The 19,352-nt window shown below is 38.9% G+C and overlaps 3 protein-coding genes across 4 annotated transcripts in view; 2 read left to right on the forward strand and 1 right to left on the reverse strand.

The window, feature by feature from the left end:
- The window catches only part of pfdn1 (prefoldin subunit 1), a 22,441-nt gene extending 19,601 nt beyond the window's left edge, over positions 1-2,840 (forward strand). Inside the window, exon 4 of the mRNA XM_079847989.1 lies at positions 734-2,840. Within this exon, the coding sequence (XP_079704115.1) occupies positions 734-817 (84 nt within the window). The 3' untranslated portion in view covers positions 818-2,840. The remainder of the gene's footprint in view (positions 1-733) is intronic.
- slc23a1 (solute carrier family 23 member 1) lies at positions 2,839-11,765 on the forward strand. The gene is made up of 14 exons (XM_079847988.1): positions 2,839-2,960; positions 5,250-5,420; positions 5,527-5,684; positions 5,766-5,854; positions 7,423-7,490; positions 7,583-7,764; positions 7,855-7,975; positions 8,169-8,325; positions 8,526-8,673; positions 9,511-9,616; positions 9,783-9,912; positions 10,740-10,883; positions 10,983-11,078; positions 11,210-11,765. Exons 1-14 carry the CDS (start codon positions 2,928-2,930, stop codon positions 11,461-11,463), a joined length of 1,857 nt encoding a protein of 618 aa, XP_079704114.1. The 5' UTR covers positions 2,839-2,927; the 3' UTR covers positions 11,464-11,765.
- On the reverse strand, positions 11,735-19,080 carry LOC307145126 (uncharacterized protein). Of its 2 annotated transcripts, XM_079847985.1 has the most exons (3): positions 17,391-19,080; positions 17,200-17,259; positions 11,735-16,753 (listed from the first exon to the last, which is right to left on the reverse strand). In XM_079847985.1, the coding sequence occupies exon 3, from the start codon at positions 16,667-16,669 to the stop codon at positions 12,857-12,859; it is 3,813 nt and encodes a 1,270-aa protein (XP_079704111.1). In that variant the 5' UTR covers positions 16,670-16,753; positions 17,200-17,259; positions 17,391-19,080; the 3' UTR covers positions 11,735-12,856. The 2 variants fall into 2 exon arrangements, with proteins under 2 accessions (XP_079704111.1, XP_079704112.1); XM_079847986.1 differs by lacking the exons at positions 17,200-17,259; positions 17,391-19,080 and having other exon boundaries at positions 11,986-15,361; positions 15,491-15,650.
- Between the last annotated feature and the right edge of the window lie 272 nt (positions 19,081-19,352).

Genomic DNA, 19,352 nt, shown 5'->3' on the forward strand with positions numbered 1-19,352 from the left:
ATGCTTGGTTACAGATGTAAACACATGCCTACTTAAATCATTACAGAGATGTCAACACACAAGCCTCGTTTCGACCTACAACCACATATAATTAAAATACAGCACACTTTCGGTTCTTTTTTAACCGCTCACAGACCGTGAAATTGGGATATAAGGTAAAAACATGGATTGTTAATGTTATATGCGTCGCACAACATTTGTGGTATGTTGAAAATGTCTAATTTCCTATTTATTGTGTTTATGAGATTGTGCCACATCGCCTTGGGCAAAGGTTTTCTGTGTGTGTGTGCGCGCACTGATTTGACTCACTTATTTTGCAACACATTGCCGGAAGACTTCAGGTAGAGGCCTGTTACTCTACGCAGTATCTCGGCCACTAAACCAGGTGTTGGCCTGTGATGAAACATCCTGGCACACGTTGCGTAATACATTCACACTTTCTCTAGCATGCATGCAACACCTTTAACAGAATCTCACTAGTCTATTCAGATTTTTGTATTTAGAGACAATGAGAAACCTTTAACCTGATTTATCCTGAGCAATCAAAGTTAAAGTCTGGTCACAACCGTCTTTGAACTTGATTCAAAAAAAGATCTTCTTATCTTATCTTAAAGAATTTTAACAGCTCTGTCACGCAGTTTGGGGAGTAAAAAGGGTGTGTTCAGAATATGTTTCCGAATATGAAGTTAGAGCTAACTTTAATTTAGTCTTTTCCTCTTTGTTTTCTCCCCAGCAAAAGAAGACATACCTGGAGCGCAGCGTTAAAGACGCGGAGGACAACATCAGAGAGATGCTGATGTCTAGAAGGGCCCAGTAAAACACTCACTCACAACCATCCGCACACACAAAAAACCTTCTCGTCACCTTTGCACACCGTGCCCTTAGTTTGAACATGTTTATGCATGTATTGGAGAATACTCATGACAGTCATTTGTCAGCTGAACACAGGAAGTTTATTTTGGTTAATAGTTAAAAATGAATGTACTGTGATTCGTGTGACTTCTGACACCTGAGTATTCTGTAAGTTTTTTTAAGTTATTGATTGTTTTCTTCGACAGGTCTTAATGGTTTTTTTTTTTTCTATGGTTTTGTAATAATGCAATTTTTTTTTTTTTTATGTAAGCAGGTGTTAACATGGTAATAAAGGTGTTTAAAGACAGCAAATTCTGTGTATGTGTGTGTCACAGAGGGCGCAGACAGTCATTTAGATATGATCTGAATGATGTGGTACTTTAATTGCTGTGTTTTGGGGATTGCTGTGTTTGTGCCTCTACATCACTGGTTTCCTGTCAGTCCCCCCCGTCTCGTCTCTGTCTCTTTTCTTCTGATCTTAGACATTTGTTGCATAAGCCTGTGAAAACTTGTCTTTCAGGCTACTGCCTTTAAGCTGGAAAAGAGAAATAGCCCAGACTTCTGTTTAAGTGTTCTCCAGACAGCCCTTCCTGTGTCTTTCCTGTGAGCTCAGTCCTTCGTGATGCAGTTGTGCGTCTGCTTGATATCCTCCTTCCTCAGTAGGGAACTGAATTGCATAGATAAAGCAATGGAGGAGTTTTCTAAATGTAAAGCTTCGAAATTGATATGGTCATTGTTATGAAAGCCAGTGAGTTTCTGGTTTTGCCTCAAATTTATACATGCCGCTCTTGAATATTTCATTCTAACTGGTCAGTCACATCATTCTACTGTCAAATATATCAGATCTGATATTACTCCTTGATGTCTTTTCATATAATAATATGCTATATTATCTCAAAACAATATTTAATGTCCATTTATTTATTAGGTAAGTGTCTGTGTAATATATGGGATAATGTAGCCTACACACAATCGTTATTGTAAAGATCCATTCACCACGTGTTGTGGTCCTGATCACCCTATCTGTGTTTATTTGGCAAAATATTCTTGAGACAGATCAACGAAATATGATTCTCAGGTTCACGCAGATGAGGAGTTGATCTGTTGCGCCCTCTACTGGCCGCAGAAGTGAATATCGCAAGCTCCACAAATGTGACCACAAAACCAGTCACATGGGTCACAATTTTGAAATTGATACACATGAAAACTGAATAAATAAGCTTTCCATCGATGTATGGTTTGTTAGGATAGGACGATATTTAGCCGGGATACAACTATTTGAAAATCTGGAATCTGAGGGTACCAAAAAAATCGAAACATTGAGAAAATCGCGTTTAAAATTCTACACTTATGTTCGCGATTGTGCTGCATTCACTCACAAAAATAAATGTTTTATATATTTACGGTAGGACATTTACAAAATATCTTAATGGAACATGATCTTTACTTAATATCCTTATGATTTTTTGGCATAAAAGAAAAATCGATAATTTTGACAATAAATTGTTGGCTATTGACACAAATTTACCTGTGCTACTGTGAATGGTTTTGTGGTCCTGGGTCACATCTAGTTGTGAAGTCACGTGTTCATTACTGCAATATAGTGGGGTCCAAGAGTACAGTGGAAGATTTGCACCAAAGGTTTGTACTGCTTTATCTACTGAGATCCATCTACCAGACACATATTTTGTGTTTTCTTTAACAGCTATAAGATTGGAATTTACCCTTGCCACTATAGACCACACTTCTTTAGAAGAAACTGTTCAAAAGTCTTTGCCCTGATGAATAACCTCACATGTTGTGTTTTTGAGGGGCCCTGTGGTTCACATCCAAAGGAGACTTCCCATTGCTCCATGAACACAGCTCCTGTTGTGTTCACACTGTCGGCCTTTTGATGAGCACAGGCAGGGGGAGTAAAGTCCAGGACCAAGGGCAGATTATTAACCTGTGTAATCTGGTCCCCTTCTGTCTCTCGCACTCCCATAAAACCAGCGCTCTGCGGCCAGCCGGGTCTCAGGTCTCACGTGGCCTCTGGGAGACAGCAGCACAGAGCCCCGCACATCCTCCAAGGGCCAATGAATCAGTCAGAACCTGCAGAGGAGTTTAAGGTAAAATATCCTTCAAGTATGGTGTCATTGTCGGGAATTAAAACACTGATTTGGGTCACACTGCACATGTTTATGTCAAGGAATGTAAGAACAGGAAGTATTTGTTTAGTTGAATGTCACATTGGAATGCTAAAGATTTGAGATGACATCACAGTAGAATTTAGTATTTAAAAAAAAACGCTGAAAAATGTCTATTTTATATTGAGGAAAATTGAGGATTTTTATTATTATTATTTGAGTGCTAACAAATTCAAATCCGAATTCTGGTCACGCAAATCAAGTACATTTAAAAGAAGGCCTTGCTTATATGGATGCACACAAATGTTCAGACATGAGATGCAAAGAATTATGACAGATTATTAATTTAGAAAATTACTGACTCAAATGCAAGATACTCTAAAAAAAAAAAAAAAAAAAAAATTCGCAGGATATGAAGAGTAGGTAAATATATTTTCCTTTATGGTCAAAGTTTTTTGCTTTTTGGCAATTTGAGTCAGTGAATGATCTGAATGAGTAAAGAACTTTTTTTTTTTACTATAAGTCTGAATAATAGTACTTTTATGTAGTAGTTTTTTTTTTTTTTTTTTTTTGTGTGTTAGTTAAATGCGTGATGGAACATGTAACACTGAGAGGTGGAAATGTAGGTGATAGATTGAACAGTCCGTTCTGGTCCACTGATTTGATTGGATAAGTCACATTCCTAGAGTTATTATGTTTCTTTGCACTGTTTCCATCACTTTTGTAATATTTTCTCAACCCAACTTTTAAGCTGACTATAAAAAAGTTTTGCAAAAAATATTAATGGTACATATGTATATATATATAGAGAGAGAGAGAGAGAGAGAGAGATTTCAAAGTTAGCAAGGCTATGATAATTGATTCTGTAATCTTTAATGCTTGTTTTCAGCTCTATTGTCAGTACGCATTGGTACAATGTGTTAAATATTTGTTCATAGTGACATAGCCTTATATGGTCTGGCTGCTTAATGATGAGTCGTGATATTTGTTAATTTTCCCCATGTTGTCTCTGGTTTAACACCTAATTGAGCACTTAACTTGTCATGCGTATCAATTAAATGTCTACCTTGCAAAAAACTGGGATGGGACTAAACTAGAACATGCCAAGTGTTACAGCCTAACTTATCACTTAAAAAGCAGAAAGAAAACCGAATTATATTTGAAATATTAAAGTTGGTTTTTGTTTTAGTGAATTCTACTAATTATTTGGTTAATGGAGGCCGCTCATATTCAGTATCATAGACTTTACTGTGGGGTCTGTTTGCTGTCTTTTGCAGTTAGATACATTATCTGTAGTTAAATATTAAATATTAAGTGAATTATAAATGGTAAATGAGAGAGTAACTTGCCAACTTTTGAACTTGAAAATGCAAACAATGTCAATTTTCCTTTATGATGTAATTTAAAGTTGTTTAAATTCACTATTATTTTACTGTAATTACTATTATTTTTATATATAGATATATATATACACTGTATATTTGATACCAATATGCCAATGTGTTACTTATATACCATTAAGGTATTTATTTATATTTTGAATTAGCTTTTATTTTTATATTTTCAGTTATCATTTTAATTTTTTTAAGTATTTCTTTTAGCTTTAATTTATTTAATAATAATTTAATCATTTTAGTACTTCAACTTATCTTTAACTTTAAATTTTTCATCTAATATTTATATATTTAACTATGTCTGTAAAAAAATGACAATAAGGTAACACAAGTTAACACATTAACTAACAATGAGCAATTTATTTTTACAGCATTTATTACCCTCTTTTAATGTTAGTTAATAAAAATGTTCATGTTAGTTCACAGTTCAATAACTTATGTTAACAGATACAACCTTTGATCTTAAGATGTATAAATTTTGATCTTAAGATGTAACAAAGATGTATAAATATTGTTCACTGTTAGGTCATGTTACCTAATGTAGTTATCTAATTCTAACAAACGAAACCTTGTTGTAAAGTGTTACCTTCGTTTCAGTTAACGAAAACTATTTTTAATGATTTTAGTTTTAGTTAACAATAACAGCACTGATACCAATACATATTTTATGAAAGTTCTTACTTTAATTGTCTTACATATAAATAAATATAATTTTTTTAAATAGAAGTTTATATTTATATAATAATTTATATTTAAACTGTATTAACTGATGTATTAACATGTGTTACCAGATTGTTTAATGCACTTCATCAAAAGCTGTGCACACAAATAGTCCTATTGTCATGCATGATTCATATGTGTGTTTGTTCTCCATCAGCTCCCACCTCCAGATGGAGTTGTTCCAGATGATGGTACAGAGCTACAGGAGATGCCTGCTGACCTGGCCAAGGTGTCTGATGGGAGTCCGAATCAGGCGGCAGGATTTGACATGATCTACAGAATCGAGGATGTCCCGCCTTGGTATCTGTGCATACTGCTAGGACTGCAGGTACACTTTTAACATTCTCATACTCTCTTCAAGTCTGACTCACCCAACATCCCTATCCCGTCTAAACCCTCCTACATCTCTATACGTTCTGCCTCTGGATCTCCAGCACTACCTGACATGCTTCAGTGGAACTATTGCTGTACCATTCTTACTGGCTGAAGCCATGTGTGTGGGGCAGGACCAGTACACTGTCAGCCAGTTAGTGGGCACCATCTTCACCTGTGTGGGGATCACTACGCTCATACAAACTACATTTGGTGTCAGGTGAGTTATTTAATGTGTGCTTCAGTACAGAAATATGTGATTAGTTGTCACTGTATCAATGTTTTTATGTGCCATGATCAGGTTGCCTTTGTTCCAGGCGAGTGCTTTTGCCTTTCTCATCCCTGCTCAGGCAATTCTGAGGCTGGATAGATGGAAATGTCCTCCTGAAGGTACAAACAGTGTTACACACTGTGTCGATTTTTACAATCACTATCAGTGGGGGAAGCTTTTAGGCATATTACATTTGCACAAACCAAAGATTAAAGGGATAGTGAAGATTCTGTCATAATTTACTCACCCTCATGTTGTTACAAGCCTGTATGAGTTTCTTTCTTCTGTTGAAAGAAGATATTTTGAAGAATGTTGGAAATCAAACAGTTGACGGCACACATTGACTTCCATAGTAGGAAAAAAAAATAGATTCCTCAGATTCAACTGTCTGGATACCAACATTCTTCAAAATATCTTCTTTTGTGTTTTCATTTTTGGGTGAACTATCCCTTTAATTTTCCATTTTGTTGATATTTTGTCTACTATTGTAGTATGGTAACCTCCTCAGGTCAACATTAATACTTTGCAAGCATCTATTTGGCTAAAGACTAATTTGCCGCTGGTTCCATCAAGATTTTCCTATTGGGTTTTATAATGGGGTTTTTCCATTCATCTGTAAAATAAAGCCTGTGGTAAACATGACCTGACGATACTTTGACGTTTTGTTCTTCAACGAAAACAGCACACACCCAATGCGAATTTTGATGCAGTTTTCATTTTTATTTTTAAAGCGTATTTTTTAAATAAGTAACTATATAAGACAGTTTAGGTCTGAGTGTGTGCTGTTTACGTAGTAGAACAAAACGCCAAAGTATTGTCAAGTTATTGTCAACCCCATAGGAAAATCTCGAAGAAACTATAGTGGCGAATTAGACTTCCGGGTTCTGACGTCATACCTACGCCATTATAGATGACCTGTGGTTACTGAAACATTGGGTGTGCTCCAATTCAGAGGCTGCATCCTTCGAAGGACTCGAAGGTGGGACTGAGCGTTGTTAAATGACTTTTTTGCAAGTTATATTAAACTGTCTGAAAACAAAACGGGGTTCACAAACTTTTAAATATGTTCACCATGGTCCATTTCTGTAAAGAGTATAAACTATATATAATCACATCTTAGTAAGATATGTCAAAGTGTACATTTGTATCATTAGATTTGTAAGTACGTTTAACATTGTCACGCAATGAATTCTGGGGTAGGCAAGGCCACGAAGGATCCATCTGTTGTATTCTTCATTTCACGGGGAAACGGAGGCCGCATTTGAAGGAGCCTTCGAATTGGGACAGCCTTCGTCGCGCCGCGGTGACACAATCGGCCTTCAAATGCACTCTTCGAAGGATGCAGCCTCTGAATTGGGATGCAGCAATTGTTATTCAAGTGTTTATTTGGGGTGACAAACTCCCTAGACCACCGAAACAGCAAGACCAAGCACAACAATTGAAAGTGTTTGCACGTCTTGTGAAATGTTTTTAAAAGTTTAACTGCTTTTAACTTGGTGTCTTAAAAAGATTGTACTCTCATTGAAAAGGCAACGAGAATCAAGTTTACATAAAAAAAGTTGTGCAATGTGAGTAAATCAGTCCCTCTTCAAGGAAGCATTGTCTATTAAGAATATATTTACATTCCACTTTGTGCAGGTCAAGCTGTGTGGAAGTTAATGCTTAACCATGGTTTTGGGTTTCACAGAGGAGATCTACGGAAATTGGTCTATTCCTCTCGACACGTCTCATATTTGGCACCCACGAATGCGAGAGGTGCGTGACTAATGTCTAAAGATTGAACCAGTTATCACTGCCTTCGTAACGTGCTGCGTCCTGACCTGCGTGTTTGTGTCAATTCTCTGTAGATTCAAGGCGCTATTATCGTGTCCAGCTTGATTGAGGTGGTCATAGGGTTTGCTGGAATCCCTGGGATCCTGCTTAACTCAATCGGGCCCTTGACTGTCACCCCCACAGTGTCCCTTATCGGCCTGTCTGTCTTCCAGACGGCAGGAGACCGCGCTGGCAGCCACTGGGGCCTGTCTTTGCTGTGAGTTCTTGAACTCTTTAAATGCATTTCAAGCTCATTTATCTCTACACTAGCTGTGATTTAATACATCTGTGTGTTTTGTCGTTCCAGGTGCATCTTCCTTATTGTTTTGTTCGCTCAGTATTTGAGGAACTGGGCTTGTCCTTTCCCCAGCTATTCCAGACAAAAAGGCTGTCACATCACACATGTGCAAATATTCAAGATGTTTCCCGTACGAACCCCCAGCTACATCAACTACAGCATCATGCATATAGCCTTTTGATAATATTATAAACATAGCAATAAAGGCCTTAGAACAAAGTTCACATTACCCCATGTGGCGCTTGTTATCAACACATTTACACACTGAAATGCTCACTTCTGAACATTTTGTCCTTAGTAACTGATTATCCTGATTTCAGTAGATCATCATGGCAATCATGTTGGTATGGCTGGTTTGCTATATTCTCACCCTGACGGATGTGCTGCCGAATGACCCAAATCAGTACGGCTACAAGGCTCGCACTGACTCCCGGGGCGATATTATGACCCGGGCGCCGTGGTTTCGTTTCCCCTATCCATGTAAGGACTTTGCTTGCTTCCTGTAACACCTATGATTTATAATGGCTTGTTTATCAGAAAATGTCACTATGACTTATACCTAATCTAAGACTTGAATTATTTTTGCCACAGTAAAACGATTAGAAGGGAATTATATTGGTGGAGCAATGGCCAAACTCTTTCCAAATCAGATCATTTTCTTGATTTTGTGTGTGTCACAGGTCAGTGGGGTTTGCCGACAGTGACGTTAGCAGGAGTGCTAGGCATGTTTAGTGCAACTCTAGCTGGTATTGTTGAGTCTATCGGGGATTATTACGCCTGTGCTCGCCTCTCTGGAGCTCCGCCTCCTCCTGTGCACGCTATCAATAGGTAAGAACAAGAACAAGAAGAAGTAGAACACTTTTTTTAAGGGGGTCATATCATGAGAAATCAGATTTTCCTTTTATAAATAATTCAAATGACTATGAAAACATGCAGTAACATCCTCAAAAGCCAGTTGTATCATGTTTGATACTCACATTTTAATCTGATTTTTCTCAAAAAATAAGAATGGAGAATTAAGTAAACCCAAGTTACTTCAGTCCAGTAAATGTTCATCTTAGAATTTTTCTAACAATATAAAAGTTATTCTTATGTTTACGTTATAAAAATCGGTTTACCAAGACATGAAGAGGGATGTTTTAGGATTATACTATAAGGCCTTTTACTTGCTGATAAGTATAAACAATCAACCAGACGACAGAAGGCGTATAGTAAACTGTTTTGAAGTCCATTATACGTTGCACTCTTCCTGGCTGTGTGTAGCACCTATCACTCTGCATATCCTTTTGAAGAATACCAGTATTATAGGGAAGAGTGTCTGAATTAGATCATTTTTAACAATGTCCCTGACCATTTCAGTCTGATTTTGAGTTGAAGTGCCACATTGCAGCTCAGATTTTGTTATCGTGTCACTACTACACGTGATCCGACAGCAAAACTGACACAGTGTTAACATAGAAATATTAAAATCACAGGAGCAAGAGATTTTTTTTCATTCTCAGGGTCATAAAAGGTCATAAAAAATTAAATAAAAAAATGTCCACATCAGTGGAAATCAAGGACAAAAATGTAATTATATATATAAAAAATATATAATATTTAGTGGTTTTAGTTTTTTCATGGTTTATGTATAAGGAATACATGGTTTATGTATTTCTTTTCTAGGGGGATCTTTACAGAAGGAGTGTGCTGTATCATAGCGGGGCTGCTGGGCACAGGAAATGGATCAACCTCTTCCAGTCCTAACATAGGGGTGCTTGGCATTACAAAGGTGAGATAGTGTGAGCTCTTAGGCTCCGGGACTGAAGCTGATATCAGGTGTATACAGATACACTTTTCACAATTCTCCTGTTGTCTCCTCGGCTTCTCTGTTTTCAGTTTCGTCACTCATTTTGTGACAAGCAGTGGTTTCTCTGGTGTCTTGATTTCTCCGACAGGTGGGAAGTAGGAGGGTGATACAGTATGGAGCAGGCATAATGTTTTTATTGGGAACTATAGGGAAGTTCACCGCCCTGTTTGCCTCCTTACCTGACCCTGTCCTTGGAGGAATGTTCTGCACCCTGTTTGGTAATGAGCTTATTGGACCTATTTGCATTTGCCGATGTTTTGTCACAGCTTTGTCCACAGGGTGTCAGTAAAGAGCCCAGAAACTCCCTAGGAAGTGCCCTGTCCCAAATGGCACACTTCATGTGTACATGCGGTTTTGTGGACCCGTGGACAATGGCTGCCGCGTACGCATGTCCGTTAAATTCACAAGACCGTAGGGTGTACCATTTGTCATTTTAGGTTTCAGAAAGGTGCTCTCAAATACCCCTTTGCAGCCGATATGCGCCCTCGATGTGCACTTTTGCAGAGCTGGCACTGAAGTGAGCACTGCAGCAGACTTCTACCCAACAGTCAAAGCAGCATTACGTCACAAAAGTGTGGATGCAGAGAGAGATTGTGAGGGCTTATGGTTCCATTTGGGACAGGGCCTAACAGTGCACATTTCCACCCTTTAGAGTTCACATCCAAGTTGACAACATGCCACGAATGAATTTTGTATTTCAAACTAATTTTTTTAGAGGATCAGACATAGTTTAGTTACACACACCACCATTGAAAATGTAAGATTTTTTGTTTGTTTTTTGTTAAAGAAATGAATGCTTTTATTCAGCAAGGATGCATTCAATTTATCAAAAGTGACAGTAAAGACATTTATAATGTTACAAAAGATATCTATTTCAAATGAATGCTGTTCTTTTGACCTTTCTGTTATTCAAAGAATACTGAAAAAATGTATCAGGGATTTCACAAAATATTAAGCAACACTGATAATAAGAAATGTTTCCCTGTGGCCTATATATGTATTTTGTGTAGTTTTAAACTTGTTTTCTGTTTTGGTGTGTACACAGGTATGATCACAGCTGTTGGACTGTCAAACCTACAGACTGTGGATCTGAACTCCTCCAGAAATCTTTTTGTTCTGGGTTTCTCCATGTTTTTTGGCCTCATGTTGCCTAATTACCTGGACACTCATCCTGGCAGCATTAAAACAGGTTCATATGTCTGATGGTGTTTTCTGATATATTTTCTTTTGCAGCAAGAAAGCTGTGGATGTTGTCACCTATTACTGTTCTTTTGATTGATTTTAACAGGTGTGGCAGAGCTGGACCAAATCATCACAGTGCTCCTGACAACAGAGATGTTTGTAGGGGGATTCCTAGCATTTGTACTTGATAACACAATCCCAGGTATGCATCTGACATAGTGACTCATAATATACAAATTCATTAGATAAATAGAGAACAAAGGCAGTGTACATTTACAAACAGGCAGTCACGCAAGCTGTTCTATATTCAACATGTCTACATTGTGTGTGCAGGCACCAGAAAAGAGCGAGGTCTGGTAGAATGGGCGGCTGAGAGTTCTTCAGGAGCAGGAACAGTAACAACGGACACTTATGACTTTCCAATTGGGATGGGGCTGGTCCGAAAGCTGGGCTGCATGCGTTACCTGCCAATCTGTCCCACTTTCCAGGGCTTTAAGCCATCATGCCGCAAATATGAGGAGGAGGACATACAAATAAATAAAGGTGTGACTGATGCTCCAGTTGAAATGGTCTGCACCAAAATTTAGGCAGATTTTTTTTTTTCCTTTTCACAACTGAGCACCAATTTTGCTGTCGCACAAATTTTTTATTTGTTTCGTTTTGCATCACAAACAAATAAGAAAAATGTTATATTAGAAATGGGTGCATATATTTGAAGTAAAACTTGGATGAACAGGCGTCTTTGTTCGTCTAACATCCGACCAAAGGTGAAATTTGAGTTAATTTTAAAGAATCAGATATTTTACTGAAATGACTTAAAAAAAAAAGAAAAGGGTCAGTTTTTTTTTTTTTTTTATTACATCTTGATTGTGTACAAAATACGCAAGTGATTAACACTAAACAAAATATGCTCATAAATGTTTAGCTTAAGAAAGTGGTGAAAATTGTTTAAAATACACATAAATCATAATGTATATACATGTTATTGTAACTAATAATGTTTATAAATACTAAGAGTGTATTATGAATTCTATAAGAGCCATAAGACAAATTATCATGTGGATATTGGGTTTTGACAAAGATGTGCTTAAGTTATTTTGTATTAAAATATAACTTAAAATTTATCTTTCTGTCTGTCTAAAATATTTTTGTCTTTCTCATGTCAATTTTGATTTATTTGTAACACTTTATTAGGTTCAATAAGGGTAATAATATTAGTTATATACAGTCAATAATACAGCCTAAATCTCAAATAACGGCTCTGTGATTTGAAGCAAATGGCTTTTATAAAATGTGTCAGTAGCAGAATGGACAACATTTCTCAGGCAAATTCAGTTTAAAAGCAGTTTACATCAAAAATTGTTTAGTCATTTGAGACACTAATATGCTGTTTATATATATTTACAAAAAGTGTTGTCAGAAAGTGCTTAAAGGGATAGTTAACCAAAAAATGAAAATTCTGTCATCATTTACACACACTTCTTTCTTGATAAATGACGATTTTATTTTTGGGTGAACTATCCTCAGACTATTGCTCAAACTACCATTTAGTAAATATAAAAATAGTGACCTTTGTCATACTTGCTAAACAAGCTCAGGACACTTAGGTCCCTTGGTGAGTCTCAATTGCCAATACCAGAGGTGACCTGAGCCCTTCTACCCTTTAAAGCCCCTGCTCTGTTTATTTAGCCTGTATGTGTGAATGCATATGCATCTTACAACATTTCAACAGATATAATCAGTCTCACCCAACTCAGTTGCCAAGTCCAGAGGTAGCCTTTACGAAGTAAGGAGTGTTGAGTGCAATGATAACAGAATATGCTTTCAGCTTAGATGCCTTGAGACCTGGGCAGCAGATGGTCATCATGTTTCACTCAATCAGTTGCTTATAAAAAGCTCTTATCCAGCGTTAAATAGGCACTGAGTAATGTGATCCTTGGGCATGACTTATCTTCTACAGTCTATAAGTCCCATCAGGTTTCATGGTTCTGGCGGTGGGAACACCTGAGGATGTGACTGTATATAAGGCAGGCACTGTGGGGTGTACATAGGTGGGATATGAAGAGAGGCAAAGGGTATAGCACAAGGTGTGGGCAAAACAGCATTGGGAAGGGTCTGCTGTTGCAGTAGGACCTCAACATACTGGCAAGTTTCTGGATCAAACAGCATCTTGCGCTGTGGCAGCTGAGGCATGTCAACATAGAAATAGCGTCCAGTTTCCGGGTCCAGCAACAGTTGGCGAGGGTTTTGTCCTACTGCTATACTTCCTCCTGCTTCTGGATACAGCACACCTGCAGCCCCAAGCCTAGCCTCTCCACTCATGGGAGCAACAAATAATGTGTTGTGTTGGCTTTCTGGAGAAGGTATTTTTAGCCCTGCTTCTTTGTTCTGAGCTTGACTGGTTGAACCATCTGTTGGCTGGATTAGCACTTTTCCATCCTCAGAGAGGGATCTCAGTAGAGGGGTATGACTGTTTGATGCAGGAGGCTGGTTATAAAGAGGTGTTTGAAACAAGACAGGCCCTTGAACGTAGCCATGAACTGCTCCAATATGAGGAGAGATTGTTTGGTAACCCAGCGGACTGGGTTTGTAATAATATGAGGGAACTGAAGCAACTGTTAGGACGCAAGCAGACAGAGGTCCCACTGAACTGGGAGGAAGGCATGGTGTCTGGAGGCCATCACTGATTATCCTGCCATGGTCCTGTTGCTCAGAACTTGCTGTGGGTGAACAATATTGCAGTGCTACTGGGAGAAGTTGATCTTTTTCAGAGCTGATGGTCATCTCATGCTCTGCTTTGGTCAAGTCTCTTTTTGTAGGCTCTTCAGTAGAAGCCTCCTCTCTAGTTTGCAATTCCAGGTCTGTCCTGTTTGTTGGCTTCAAGATTGCATCGCTGACTAGAACAACAGGTTTACTCATGCAAACTTGGCTATCCTGTGTCTCTGAGGGCTTTGACAAGGCACAACTGTTTGCCTTGGTTACACTAATTTGGCTGACCTTTGTAAATCCAACTGTATGACATTTGTCATTTGATTCCACATGAGCCATTACCTTCGTTGAGCATCCTCTTGGTGCAGAGTGATCTCTCCTTCTGTCCAGTGGAAGAGGTGGAGTGACTTTCCGCAACAGGGGTTTTTCATCTTGTTTGTATCCCTTTCCCTTTCCTTCACTCTTGTTGTTGCTTAGAGTGTGTATTGATGGCTGAAACAAAGGAACACTCCCATCTATTCCATTGGTTAATTCCCCAGGGCCCTTAAAGGGCATATTGTATGTGTTTTTCACCAGGCTCCTCATGTCTCTTACTACATGCACAGGGGCCATGGCTTTCAATTTGCCTTGGCTTTGAATACCTAGGCTTGCAAACTGTCCTGGTGACCTGATGTCCTCTCTGTCACTCTCCTGCTTCTTCCCAACACCACCCTCATCAACTCGGGGGATTGTATTATCCACTGCATTTGCTTCCAAATCAGAGATTAGGCATGCAATATTAGTAGGGCTGAGTGTACATTCCATGCTGCCAGCCTGTTGCTCCTGCTTTTCCAGCACATTGGTTAGGGTCATGTTGTGCTGTTTATGTATTCCTTGCTCTGTATGGCATTCTTCAGGTGTGGTTTTCACAGAGGCCTGTGTGCTGAGGTCTACATTTGATGCTGCACTCCAGTTCCATGCTCTGCCCTTTGCTGAGTCACAGGATAGCTTCACTCCAGGGCTCAGGTTAGGCAGTCGCAACGCCTCCTCTCTTAGGCTTAGCTTCTCTGCTTTCTCATTCTCTGAAGGGTCTATTTCAGTACCACTACCTTGAACTTCAGATCTGCCAGTTCCACTAAAAAGAGAATTTAACCCATGTTTGCTTAACAGTTTGGGTTGTGTTTTAGAATTAACACTGCAATGCTTTTGAACAGAGCCGCACTCTGTCTGGGCCTCCCACTTAAGTGTAGCACTTTGAGTTAATTTGGTAGTTTCAGCATATACATCCTTGCCAGATGAATACAGGCATTCATCAGTGGTAGGAGTCCTGTTGTTCACTTTGGTAGACGCAAAAGCTTTATCAGACACATCCAAGGTGCGAAGATTTTCTTCATGTTGCATCTTTTTTGATAGGACACTTGTTATGATGCAGGAAGCCATTTGGGTTTTGCTGGACGTTTCATCCAGGGAAAATGACTTCTGAAGCCTTTTCTTTCGTTCGGCCTGTACTGACTTTTGATTAGCCATGTGGGACTCCTGGTTAAATGCTGCAGGGGTGCTATGCTGACGCTGAAATATGTCTCGAGCACGCACAGTTGTGTTTGGAACCTGAAGGGGTTGATTGTTGTTCTCTCTGACGTGTGACTCTGCTTCGTCCCGTCTCTTCAGTTGGATTTGTCTTTTGGGAACAGTCTTTAAGCCTCGCTTTACTTCATCTGTGGTTTCCAATGCTACGTCAACACACTCAAAGCTGCTGGATTCTGAGCAAACAGATGTGTTTTGAGTGTTTGAATGCATCTGCATTTTGAAAGAAAGAACATCTTCTGTCCAAATGTTGTCGTTTGCATCAGTAGAAAGCTGACTTGAGGGCCTACAGTTTGAACTGAAAACATGCATGTAGTCAGTTTCAGAACAGGAAGATCTTACCTGGGCCAGGTTAACAAGGCCCCCCACCTTCCTACTGGCCTCAGCGAGCTTTGTTCCCATGCTGGTTGATCCTCTGGTATTGTCTGTAGAGTGAAAGGGTTGCCAAGAGCTGCTACACAGCGTGCGGGAGAGTGGTTTGGACTGCCAGACGCCTTGCCGGCTCTGCTTTTCCAGCCTCCGAATATCTACAAGACTCTGTAGCTGGTGTTGGTGCCTGGTTGCGGGGATACACTCTGAATAACAGTGTGGCGGGATTCTTGACTCCTGCTTGCTGGCTGTGAGTGTTGAGATGCAGTTTGCAGACGCTTTTCTATTTCTAGACCTGACTGACAGCTCAGCCTGCTCCTTTCTGCAACTCACCCCTCTAGCCTGCCCCTCCCCCTCATTTCCCACATGACCCAGAACATGTCCCTCTCTCTCAAGCCTGCATTCAGCCCCAGGTGCACTCAGACCTTCTCTGGGTCTTTGCTTTTGTGTCGTGTGGTACTCCTTTGGCTCTGTGCCACCATGCTCCTGTTCCCTGCCTTTGCTGTATTGATTTCTCTCAGGCGTTATCAAAATAGTGTTTGAAGTGAATCTGGGTTCTGGAGAGCTGTGCTCCTCAGCAGTTCTAATGTTAGTGTGAAAAACAGTCTCGCTGCCTCCAAAGTAATCCTGCGGTTTAACTGGTGAATCTTTTCCTGATAAATTAAACTCGTTGGAATTATCCTGCTTTTGTATGGGGTTACTAAAGGCTGTATTTACATAATGCAAATCCACATTTGTACCCGTCAGCAGATGTTTTGACTCAAATTCTATGATGATCTTAGATGATGAAGATTTATCCAGTTCACCTTGGGACACCTCAGGCAGCACTTCTGTACCTTTCTCTTCTTGTGTTTCGTAGTCCTGTGATAGCGTGGTGGCTTTGATAAAGGATCTTGAAGTGATGCCTTCTATAGAGGTAGCACAATCCAAGGGCTCAAATGAGCCACCTTCAGTAGGATGCTCTGTAGAGAGAGATTGTGTTCTGTCCTCTGAAGCATCACCGTACTCACTCAGAGAACAAAGAGCAGTGTAGTATGAACTTGCCGAATCATCCATGATATCATCAGTCTGCTCTAGGTCACTTTTCCCTTCATCTCTTTGTTGGAGAGATGGACTATTTTTTTCTTTGATAGATGAAGATGACATAGACATTCCTCACTTCCTTCTGCAGTGCCTGAAAATTCCTGATGCAATAATGCGGGACACCCTAGTGTGGGGTGGATGTGCAGGTCAGACCTAAAGTGCAAGAGCAGAAATGTTTCCATCAGAGATTCCATCAAGCCTAGTGATGAAACATGAAATCACATGTCCAGAGTCTAACTGATTTTGTCTAGGAAAAATAAGTTAAATTATATAATAAGAGTTATATTTTTAGATGCTTTAAATTATACAGGAAATATATTTATATATTGTAGTATATTTATATGTATATATTATGTTGTTATAAATTATTTGTATAATAAAGGAATATTTCTAAACACTTACTTGTAGCAGCCACACCCTAAAAATACTGCTTAGAATCTCATGCATTTGATTTGTGATGTAACATTTGTGATGTGACAGCATTGTTTCCATTGTGTTTGACTTAACAGTGTTTGTCAAGGGAAATACTCTATCATAGAAAGACAGCTGCAGATCTGGTGCTTGAAGCCATCTCATCTCTAATGAAAAACTTCACTCACCTGATCCAAACAATCCAAAATCTTCTCCGTTTTTGTTTAAATTCCACTGAGATGCTAAATCTGAATGAAAAGTCAAGGAAAGAGTGTCAAAGAATTATGTCAACAGGCAAAATGTCTATAATAAGAAATAAGGACAAGTGCCCTCTTAAAAACTATGCTAAGCTAGGGACAGCAGAGGAGATGAATCAGACCTTATTTTTTGGCCGCTGAGGGTCTGGATCAGGAAATGTGGTCCAGGCCCAGTAGTAGCTATAAGGCAGTGGTGTGGCAGTCAGCTTTGACAGCAGGTGCTGGTCTGGCTGTGCTGGAGCATACTCTTTGGAATCTGACTAGCATAGCCAGTGCAGTCACAGGGCCAGCTAAATATAGTTCCCCAGGCCCCAACACTATCATCAGGGAGATAGAGCTGAAGTCTTATGAGTACACTGCGGTAAGTATTGGGCCTTTAAATGGCCGTTGCAAATAGAATGGTCACGCAGGTTATGTAGGTATCATTTGATGGTGTAAATTGGTCCTTTTTAAAGTAAGCATTAAAGGTGTAAGTATATCTAAATTAATTGTACATTGATCTGAACTTTGTTAATGTGAAGTTAATTTTGATGTGAAATGTAGTTATGCAACTGGCAACTTAACTATGGGAGGAAGCACTGTTGTTCGAAAGCAAAAAAGTTGTTCGAGAGCAGATGTGCACTTCCTCTCAAGTGTTTGTTGTGTGTTGCCAGCCAACTCTGGGACTTTCACTGAACTGGACATGACCATGCAGGCCATGACAGCTATGGCATTTGACCCACTTGGTCTTGGCTGTGCCAGATGGTTTAATGACATGATATAGTGGGCAGCAAGGATATAAGACTGCTTAATTTCACACAGCAGTGCTCCAAAAGTTTATCATACACATTCATCAAACCGAAGGGGACCACCGACACGCTAGTGTTAAGTTGTGAGAAGTGTATAGCATTACAGAGAGTTAAGAGCATTAGCCTATAACATAACTTCCATATTAGCATTTCACACTGTAACTACAGACTGTTTATACATGGAAATGAGAGACATAATAATACATAATAAGAGTGAAAATTTCCCACATCTCTCATTTACATTTATAAGCATTAATGCTTTTAGCAGACACTCAGAGCAACTAACAAGAGAAGAGCAATGTGCCTTGGTTTAGGGTTGTGAAGTGATCAAATGCATCTTGCACAAATGTGTAAGACAGTACACCAAATTCAGTAGTTACAACAGTAAAATGAGGCTAAATTAACATGGGATCTTCTTTGTGGAGTAGACCTACAAAAATATTTTAGAATCGTTGTGCCGTTTTTATTATTTTGGATGACACTTTCAAAATGGCATTTGTAGGCCTGGTTTCACAGACAGTTTAGATAAAGCCAGGATTAGGATTTAGTTCAGTTATGGCATTTAAGCAACTTTTATAAACATGCCTTAGAGAGAAAAAGAGAAGAAAAAAAACATTGTGTGTGTCTTGAGACAAAACAATGGCAGTGACATTTAAGATTTGGCAGGTTGCTTTCAGTTAAAACAGCTCAAACATACATTTTATGAGACTAGCCTTGTCTGTGAAACCGGGGGATAATCTGATAAATCTGTCTCGTTCCTAAATAGAAAAGCTACATTTAGTTGGTAGCTACATGTCTTACCGTACTGTTCAAACTGCCGTTTGCATAGGCTACTGCACACACATGAGCCATAACCCTCTCTACAAATAGGCTATCAATTAGAATTTGATATCTTTACAGCTATCAGACATTGCTGTTTATAGGATATTAGGCTAGGCTACATAGGAGATACATAGCTAGACGCCTCATATTATTTTACGACAACATCTAACAGGATCGACAGGATCTACAGTCCTAAACTCCTAATGAGTGCAGGGTCCACCTGCTGGCCAAATACATGCAAAACATCTAAAATATTATTATATTATTAAATAATATAATGATAATAATAATAACAAATAATATAATATTGGTCACTATTTTACAAAACTAGGATGGAGTTTTCACTAGCCATTTGTACAACCACTATCTGTACAAACAAATATTCTTTTTTAAATTCCATCAACACCCATTATTATGCAAAATGCGTAATTATTTGAAAAAGGAATTATTGATCAGATAAATACATAAATAAGG

Source organism: Squalius cephalus, assembly GCF_949319135.1.
Source record: "Squalius cephalus genome assembly, chromosome: 17".
In the NCBI taxonomy this organism is placed as follows: domain Eukaryota; kingdom Metazoa; phylum Chordata; class Actinopteri; order Cypriniformes; family Leuciscidae; genus Squalius; species Squalius cephalus.